Source organism: Cyprinus carpio, chromosome A18 (assembly GCF_018340385.1).
Source record: "Cyprinus carpio isolate SPL01 chromosome A18, ASM1834038v1, whole genome shotgun sequence".
NCBI lineage: Eukaryota > Metazoa > Chordata > Actinopteri > Cypriniformes > Cyprinidae > Cyprinus > Cyprinus carpio.
Window position 1 is genome coordinate 5854727 of NC_056589.1, and position 10664 is coordinate 5865390.

A 10664-nucleotide genomic window follows, 5' to 3' on the forward strand; every position below is an offset into this window, starting at 1 on the left:
CCTGAGTCATGTCACGTCACAGCTGTTTATCCAGAGTCACGTCACAGCTTCAAGTCTCAGCTGATCTACCAGAGCCTCATCACGTCACATCACAGGTTGATCTTCCAGAGTCTCGTTACGTCACAGCTGAACTTCCAGATTATAGTTGTTTGTCAGGTGTTATTTCACTTCCTGTCTGTTGCACCCAGAGTTCTTCGGTCTCCCAGACTGGCATCCAGCATGGAGAATCAACCACTGGTGTCAGCACGTGCAGCTGGTATCCCCAGACCCATTTATTCTAGTCCCTCTGTTCCTGAACTGATTCCCCTGTCTATAGTGCTTCCCATAATGGGGATCACTTTAGGGTGTGTTTGGGCTGCATACATCACCACAGAACTCCCAGAGGCGGCGGCGACCACTATGATGTCAGCTGACACTGCAGAACCTTCTGAGGTAGTGGCTGTCGTGTCCCCAGAGGCGATGGCGGCCACTGCAGTTTCTCCAGAGGTGGCAGCACATGCTGCAGAACCTCCCAAGGTGGCGGAGCTTGCTTCAGCTTCTTGCACGGTGGAGGCGCCCAGTAATGAACTCTCCCTGTTTCCTTATGATACTGATGTAGAACCTCCAGAGGTGGCGGCAACCCCTGCAGAACCTCCAGAGGTGTCAGTGGTATCAATTTATCAACTCTCTGCCTGTCCTGTCATGGCTATGGACGCTGTCTTTGAACTCTCTGCCCATCCTGTCATGGCTACGGAGGATGTCTGTAAACTCTCTGCCTGTCCTGCCAAGGCTACAGAGGCCATTTATGAACATTTATCCTGCTGTGAACCGGCCGAGGAGGCCATATCTGAACTCTCACCATGTTCTGCAACAGCCTTGGTGGCTGATTGTGAACAGTCTGACTGTCTCGTCTCAACTAAGGTGTCTTATTTCTAACTGTCTGTCTTGCCCGTTTTTGTCAAGGAATCTAAACCTGAGATGCCTGTCTGTCCTAATGCTTCTGAATAATGAACCATCCATCTGTCCAGTTTCTATTGATGCACCAGAGTGTGACATGTCAGCCTGTCCAGTTCTAATCAAAGCTCTTGACTTTGATTTATCTGTTTGGCCAATTTTGAACAATAAGTCAATTTAATAAGTAATTTTCTGTCAGTCCAGTTTCAGTCACTGAACTGACTGCCTGTCCAGTTTCACTCAATGAGTCTAGTTATGAACTATCAACTCAGCTAGTCTTTGCTAAAGATTCCAATGATAAACTGTCTGCCCGTTCAGTTGTCACCAGGGAAAATATTGTTGATCTTGGTATGTTTCCTGCCTTGGTCCTTGAGACTGTATATGTTCTGTCTGTTTCTTGTGTCTCAGTTTTCCCTAGTTCCCTACTTTCGTCACCCGCTCACTACATGGACTCTCACACTACACAGACTGTTACACTATACCCTGGACTACATTTCCCATCATCCATTGCACTGATTGCACACAGCTGTAACCAATCACATGCTCACCTGAAAGCTATTACACACACTATATAACACCCACCAAGATCCTGCTCAAGGGCAGAGTATTTTTTTTCAGCGTTTATCACTGTGTTAGCCGATAGCTACTTTACAGAGCCAGTTCCCTGACTTCATTGTTCTAGTCAAAGTAGTCTTACCTTCTCTGTTTTCCTGTGTTTAGATTTTTGCCTGTGTTTCTTGGATTATTCCTCTTGTCTCACCCTGTTCCGATACTGATTAACCCTCACCTGGACCCTATCCTGCGTTTTGAATTATCCCAGTTTGGACATTGTTTTGCCGGAGATCGACCAAGCCCGTTCACTAGACTACTCTTATAGAGTACTCTATTCTATAGTCTTGCCCACTATATACCTGTTTGTCATTGTCTGACCCTTGTCTGTTTTGACCACGTCTTTTAAATAAAGCATATGGATCTGCACGCTTCCTCTGTTCACTCCTTAACACTTTGGTGTCCTTTTGGGGAAAGTCGTCTAAATTTGTCTTGATACAAAGCTTGCAGAAAATACAGATTTTTGAGAATCACCCTTTAATCTTTTGGTTTACTTTGCTGAATATAGCAAATAATGACAAAATAAACATTTGAAACAAGATAAATGGTCTATGCTTAATTTCATGAAGTGTGCGATTAATCACAAAAAAGGGTGTGATTAATTAGATAAAAAAATGTAATCAGTTGACAGCCCAAATATATTCATAACAACTTGCCCGAACCTGATACCTAATGTTCTTGTTTTACCCACTTATGTAGGCTTAAATGAAACTTTAAATGTACTTTCGTAATAACTTTTTTTTATATTGTATTACTACATTGTATTATTATATTGTATTGTATATGATGTTTATATCCATCTGCTCATTAAAAACGAAAACTATGCTTGTCACATAATTTCATTGAACCTACAAGCATCCCTCAGTGGAAAACCGAGGCATGTCACATTGTAACGGAAGCTGTTCTACTTTGAATAAGAGATTGAATCTACCAGGCTTTGATATGCAAATGAATGCTAATTTATACAAGAGTGATGTGCAGATTTTGAGCAGTTCAGTTGTAGAGGGGCAAGGGGGACGTGATTTCTGTTCCATGTTCATTTGTCATCATCAGTGTTTTTCACAAGGTGGTCAGGGAGTGATCTGATCCAACGATCCCCGTCATGCCTCTCAAACAGAACAGGGGTATAAATACAGAGAACATGTACAAGCTGAGCTCAAATCATTTCAATGAACTTCGCTTGAGAAATCACATATTGTGTCCCTCAGTGCAAGTACTAAATTTGGTTGGTGTCAATCGATGACTGTATGACTGTATAGCTGTATGGAGAGTATAAATTCAGAAGAGGTCACGGTGATTTAATGTCTATAATACAAATGCATCCAGACTCACATAGTTGTTTTTTCTGAGCATTATATAATCATATAGGTGATTTAATGTCTATAATACAAATGCATCCAGACTCACATAGTTGTTTTTTTCTGAGCATTATATAATCATATATATATATATATATATACTATATATATATATATATATATATATATATGTATGTATATGTAGATATATATATATATATATATATATATATATATATATATATTTATATATATATTATCCTGCTTATGTTAACTCATGACAGAGTTATACAAAGCATGCATTCAGTTTTAGTCATATATATATATATATATATATATATATATATATATATATATAAAACTCTGCAAAATGTGTTCAAGAACATTGACAGGTGTCCTTATCAGCAGTTCAGTTTATGTGGTCACTTAAATTTTTACGTCAGGACAGAAGGCAAGGACTGTTAGACAGTTTGATTAACCACTGATAACAAAAAAAAAAAAATAAAAAAAATAAAAAAATAAAGTTTCTCTTTTATTTGCGATTTCGTATTTGTATTGTTCATGTTTTATGCAAACTAACCTTAAACTCAGTGTAACTGAAAAACGTCTCATCCATAAAGAAGTACTAATGGCGTTCAGGCCTGACTAAAAGTGAAAAGGTGTCTGGTGCCCTCATGTGGCTCTGAAAGGAGATCGAATATTGCGTGAGTCTTTCCCACCAGCCTCTTCAGGTGAAGGCTAGAATTGCCTACATGGCCAGTGGGCAATTCTTAAAGGGACAGTTCGCCCAAAAATGAAAGTTCTGTCATCATTTACTCACTCTCATGTTGTCCCAAACTTGTAAGAGTTTCTTTCTTCTGTTGAACAAAAGAAGATATTTTGATGAATGTTGGTAATGAAACAGTAGCTTGTATCCACTGACCTCCATAGTATTTATTTATTTATTTTTTTGTTCTAGGGAATCAATGGCTATCGTCAACTGTTTGGCTTCCAACATTCTTCAAAATATCTTCTATGGGATTTCTATGGATATTAAATTTTAAACCTGTAATAAGCTTAAATAAACTAAGGTCCCAAAATCATGCTTTATTTATTGAATCTATGTAATCCATCCATCCATCCAGCCCTCCATCTGTTTTCCAAACCGCCTTTCCTCTTGGTTGCAAGGATGCTGGAGCCTATCCCAGTGTCTTGGGTCGAAGGCAGGGGAAACACTCTGGACAGATGGCCTTCTGGAGTACACTATCCAGAGCCTTACCAGAGCATGAAAGAGATTAAGTTAGACCAGATTTGTCAAATGATATAATTATGTGGGATAATGTCAACTTCCATAGCACCAACATTGTTGGGGAAAAGTTTGCTGAGCATGAGAGGATAAGTTCCTACCCTTAGACTAACAAGACTAACGAGAATGACAGGATGTTACGTATTCAGTGTTATGTAAAGTGAGGAGGTACAATTTAACAGTTCTGTATTGTGTTTTTATTTATTTTTATTTATTTATTTAAGTATGTATTGGCAAACTCATTACACACAAACTGCATGTGACTAGCAATTTTTTTTTTTTTTGACCACCACACATTTTTCCTAATTTTTAAAAGTGCTTTATATATATATATAGATATATATATGGTCTGAAGGTGCTTTACATAATGACTTTAACAGAGCAGTATGCATGTCATGCTTTCAGATCCTCAACATCCCACAGCTGACTTAATCAAACACAGATCATCTCAAAGTCCTGCTTCCACCCCCTTATCTGATTGGCTAGTGTGGAGCTCTGGAAAGAGTTATGCAGGGAACGCCTCGATTCCCATAAAAATGTAGGCAACTTTAAAAAAGCATCATTTTGGATGTTAGTCCACTTTCTAGAGCAAAAAATGGCCTCACACCTGACTTAGCAGTTTTCAAAACAGGATCTGTTAACCCTACCAGCCTTTTGGAGTATCCCTGACCCCAAGATTCTGAGTGGCTAGCAGTGGATTAAATAGAGGTTTTGAGTTTAGTCTTTGATGCTTAAGGTGATTTTGGATATTTTGATTGATTAAATCAAGAAGATGAGTTGACAGACGATGGTAAGATGTAGACAGACAGACAGACAGACCAGACAGACAGAAGAATGATAGATAGTCAGATAGATAGATAGATAGATAGATAGTAGATAGACGAAGACAGACACAGACAGAGCAGAAGACAGACATGACAGACAGTTTGACAGGTCATCTGTAACCCTACCCACCCTTTGGAGATAGATAGATCAAGAAGATTGAGTTGACAGAGATGGTAAAGATGACGAGAGCCATCAATTTAATTACATATGCAGTTTTGTGTATGATTGTCTGCTCACCTAATGTTATTAATGCGGATAGATAGATTAGATTAGATACTAGATGAAGAGTGTATGATTGTCTCTCACTTAATGTTATATTGCGATAGATAGATAGATAGATAGATAGATAGATAGATATATTGTGTTGCAGTTTGTTTAGGTGTTTAATTTATCTTTCTCTAGACAGTGTTTTTGAATCAGAGCTAGTGAAACAGGTGAAAGATCTGGAACTGCAGGGAGTTTCTGCTGCTGAGTCTGGAGACCTGCCCGCTGCTCTTCAGCATTTTAACCAGGCCATCCAGATCCTGCCTCAGAGGGCTTCAGCCTACAACAACCGAGCCCAGACCAAACGCCTGCAGGGAGACACGAAAGGTGATAGGTTTCTTCTTTTGCTCCCATAATCAGCTGAAGAGGATTCCAACTTTAATTTCTGCTGTTCTTTTTTTAGTGACCATAATGAAAACTGTTATAGATGTTCACACAAAATGTAATTATATAGGGGCAGATTATCGCTTGATAAAAGCTTATTTTTGTGCATTTCCTTTCATAATACTACCTCAAAATTCTTTCCATAGTGCATTATTTGTAAACCAGTACATGTTGATATTTGTATCACATAACCAGCTCCTTATGTATGGCTTTACAAATGTAATATATTTGCCTGAGTCTTGTGAAACGTGAGTCACAATGAAAGCTTTTAAAGGCTTGTATAAATGTTGCATCAGCAAATGCATTTTTATATCATGTTTAGTTTGGTTTTGTTAACACTATCTGTTTAGTGTAGGTTGTACAATATTTTCAAAGCGATGCAGCATTAACCTTTTAGTGCCACTTACAGGATGTTTAGTTTATGAACTGCCATGACGTAAATTAACAAACATCATAAAACCTTGCCAGACTTTTATCTGTTTCAGTTAAAACTGAACGTGACTTTAGCGCCACTCACTGGAGTAGTAATATAATTTTGCAGAAATGTCAATGCATTTTTCTTTTTTTTGTCCCACTGAGTGTTGTTAAAAAAAAGCAAATTAAATTATATGGATTAGTGTGGAATTATTTTTTGGTTTATCTCACTGAACTGGTTTATATATATATATGTATTGCAGGTGCAGTGGAAGATCTGGAGCGTGCCATTTCTCTCAGCGGTGGCATCGGGCGATCAGCCTGTCAGGCTCTGGTCCAGCGTGGCCTTCTTCTTAAGTTGTCGGGTCGTGATGAGGAGGCTCGGGTGGACTTTGAGAAGGCAGCCGCTTTAGGCAGTGAGTTCGCCCGGCAGCAGGCTGTGATCTTGAACCCCTTGGGTCGCGATGAGGAGGCTCGGCTGTCAGAGGTCATCAATAAACTACGCAACCCAGAAATGTCAGACATGCCATAGAGATGGAAAAGTATATACTAATAAGTATATGCATTGTATTGTAACAAAGGGATACATTATTAACTTTGTACTTTCTGGTTTTCACAAGTGACTAAAACTAGAAATGTCAGACATGCCATAGAGCGGGGATGTAGGAATCACAATATCTCTCTTCACAAATCGATATCGATGTATAAGAGAGAGAGAGAGAGAGAGAGAGAGAGCTTTGCAATACCTAAAATTATGATAGCACTGGAGGAACAGGTAAATTTACACTTTATATATATTATATAATATATATATATAATATTTATATATATATACTATATATATATGATATAAATATATATACATACATTTATCTATATATAATATATATATATCTATATATATATAGATATATATCTATAATACTATATATATATACACACACAAAGTGAATAAACATATACACACACACACACACACACATGATTTTTGATTTCAGCAGACAAAATAAATGTATACTTGTTTGAAACAACAAGAGGGTGAACAAATTAATACATTTTTGGGAACTACGCCTTTATGTTTATTTTTTGAAGCCTGCTTATATAACAGTGTATTTTTTAGCCACTAGAGGTCAGCAATGATCTGTCAAAAGTTAGGAACGTTTACCCAAGAAAGAAAATCTCTTTAAAATACATTATTTTTTATAGCTATATTAGTCAGCCCTAATTAGCACACAGCTTGATCTTATTCCTGCAATGTAATTTTGTCCCATATTCGTCAGTTTTTCTCGGCTCCCTCCAAACAGGATTGCTCACTTCAGCTCTTGGCGTGAGTGTGGTGGTTAGGGTGAGGATACCGGTGCTGTGCTGTCATTTTACATGTAATGTTGATGATGGTGATTGTGGTTGTTGAGGCTGTGGATGTGATAGTGTTCTTTTATTTTTCTCTCTCTTTATTTTGATTTCATGAGACAGAGAAGCGACCTTATCTGGACAGGCTGTGTTAAAGAGTCTCCCGCTTTGATGTGTTATTCTTTAATGGTCTAACAAGCGTGTGGCAGGTGTGGCTCTGAAAGCTGGAGGGACAGTAATGAGAGGCTCTCCGGTGAAGGAGGAAGTCAAATAGAAGGCTGTGAGGTGGGGCAGGGCTGGAGCTCTGTCAGCAAGATGTGAGGCTAAGACAAAGACACTGATGTTGGGAAAGTTAATATTTATACCTGGTGTTTCAGACTTCACATCAAATAAATGTAAAACACTCACAGTATATTTCACTTCCTTACTGGGACATATTTAAGTGAAACTCAAATGAAACCCAGTGATTATCAATGAGTTATATGGTTGCATTGTACAGTAAATATATATTTTTTTAATATTAGATAATGCATTATATGTCAAGAACTAACAATTAACACCCCATAATATTAATTAATCTAGCTTAATGTTAAATTTTAAAATAGCATACAAAGTTGGCATTGACTAAAACATAAATTTTTAGGTATTTATTGATTGATGTTTTAGTTTTATTTTATTTTTTATTTATATTGTTTTTGATGAAGTCTCTTATTTTCCTTGTGCCTCATCAGTAGTGAGAACACTATTGACTAGAGTCTGGTACTCTCCTCTTCTTTCATGGAGATCTAGTAAGCTGGGTAATGCTACAGGTTCACTTCTGATCTCCTTCTGGTAGAAAGGACAGACCTTCAGGTGCTCTGCCATGGGGGGCATATCTTCAAAGACCCATTTATCCACTGGAGAGAACAGACTGCTGAACTCCCATGCCTACATGGAGATGAGAAAGGTCCAATATATAAATTATGTCATTGCATAAAATAATAATAATAATAATTTTAAATGACAAAGAAATTTCAAGCAATACATTTTACAATAATATATATATAATATATATATATATATATATATATATATATATATATATATATATATAAAGCCAGTCCAGTGCATATATAAATTCATCACTATGTTGACAGCTATTACAAAATGACCCCTGTTTGTCCTCTCTGTTGCTCTCTGACCCGCATACCTCGGAGAACAGATAACAGAGCACCAACGTACTTAGGATGTTTATCATGCCCTCCGACAGAGTTAATGCTCCTGAAATCAAATTAGATGGGCTGGAAAGCTTTGAAGATTTTTTGGGGATTGAACTGTGACTGTGCACATGATTTTTAGTCTCATTTGAGTCTTATTATGAATAATTAAATTAATAAAACAATATTAAACAATATTGATAATAATACAGCTGTTACTTAAGCTCTAATAAGGCTTTCACAAAAACTGGAATACATGCTGGTAGTCCTATTCTTGCATTGAAGGTGACAATCCAATACATGTATTTGTTGCCCACAAGATAACCATTATTGTACTTAGACTTTTTGATACACAACATTTGCTTGTTTAAAAACAAGAAGAACATGACAACTTTGAAACTCAAAGCTTACCATGACTGTTGATATTTCTTGTGTTTGAAAATAGACTCTGTAATGAGACAAGGGAATAGACACTGAAAGGAAACGTCTCGGAAATGATCCAGTGTTGCTATTGTATAGACGATTATTGACTTATCTTTCTAGACACAACATAAAACCACATAACAAGACAATTCTCAGACTTCACCGAATAAATATTTACAGTACATATCAGACAATGCTTTCTAGAAGAATGAACATAAAATCTAAACATTTTTTGTTTGTTTGTTTTGCTTAGATGAGGTATTTGACCATAAACAGCAGAGCCTCTAAGAAATAGCAGAGCCTCTAAGAAAACATTTTATAATAACCATACACCTTAAAACACTGCATCAGACAATCTATGCACACGTGCACAGTTATTGCACTTTTTTATTTTTGAGTGAGGTAGAACAGTATTATAGACTTCTAGACATCTTTGTTATTGTAAAAGGTCTTGAGCATAAATACAGGCCGATCTCACTTACCGTTGCCTGTCCTGGCGATGTTAGCATGGCAATATTTATTTATTTTATTTTTTTTTTATGGGTCTGTGTGGATGTAAATATCTCTCCTCTGTTCAGCTGTTATAAACAGACAAACAGGCAAGTCAGACTATGAGAAACAAGGTTACATTACATTACATACAGTTACTATTTTTTTTATACTGTGCTAAGTGATTGTCAATAATGTTCAATATTATTGAATAACCACTTAAAAATGAGGACAATAGCTGTTTATTTAACAAGGAGTTTTGGACTGGTGAGTAAATACGAGTGAATTGATAACAGGAGGCTAATATGTTCATCCATAAATAACAAATGTATTCAAAGAATAAGAAAACCAATGCCTTTGCAGTTATTTTACCCACTCTTCCAAAGAATATGTTACTGAATTTTTAAAACACACTATAATAAGTTTATTACACATAATATCCACTAGATGTCAGTACAGCCCTTTGATGTACATAGATTGTGGAGCATTACAGGTTTGCATTATTAGATATTGCTTGTGTTAAGGATTAGTGTTTAAGGGACATAAACTTAACAAAAGTCTAAATACATTTTTCAGATTTTATTTATTTAAACCACCTTGGTTGATGCTAATGTGTTGAGGATTTTTGACTTCAGACATTGGCTTTGTTGACTCTCATTTCAATGCTTTTCAAAAATTATGTCCAAAACTAGTTGTGTCTACAAAACAATAATGACCTTATTAAAACTAGTTGTGTCTACAAAACAATAATGACCTTATTAGCATCCTTAGAGTATAGAAACAAATTAATCAGATGTCGGCTCTGAAGTGAAGTCAGTCAATAAAATGAAAACTGCCGATGCCTCGTCAATGAAATTTTCAATGAGCTTCTCACTTTAATTTAACCTGAAGAAGAAAAAGCCACCATGCATGCAGGCGTTTATGATCATATAAATTTAGCCCATCAACAACAAATCTGTATCCAGTCTCACACTATTAATGTCAAAAAGTAATTAAAGCCACCTTTCAATGATGTCTTTACTGCTAATACTACTTAATTAGGAAAGGGATTTTATAGGTTCCCCCAGGACATGAAACTTTGTCTAATTTTGCTACATTAATGAAGAAAGTTTTAAGCAGGACAAAATGAGGGAAACTGAAAACAAGGCATTAAAGTGAAGCTGTATTCACAACCAGACAGACTAATAACAGACT

General features: G+C 36.6%; 1 protein-coding gene across 1 annotated transcript; it reads left to right on the plus strand.

Annotated features, from left to right (window-relative positions):
- Positions 1-219: 219 nt before the first annotated feature.
- On the plus strand, positions 220-7014 carry ttc36 (tetratricopeptide repeat domain 36). The gene is made up of 6 exons (XM_042774711.1): positions 220-559; positions 1138-1281; positions 4886-4915; positions 5353-5541; positions 6276-6631; positions 6960-7014. The coding sequence occupies exons 1-5, from the start codon at positions 220-222 to the stop codon at positions 6542-6544; spliced, it is 972 nt and encodes a 323-aa protein (XP_042630645.1). The 3' UTR covers positions 6545-6631; positions 6960-7014.
- Positions 7015-10664: the final 3650 nt, after the last annotated feature.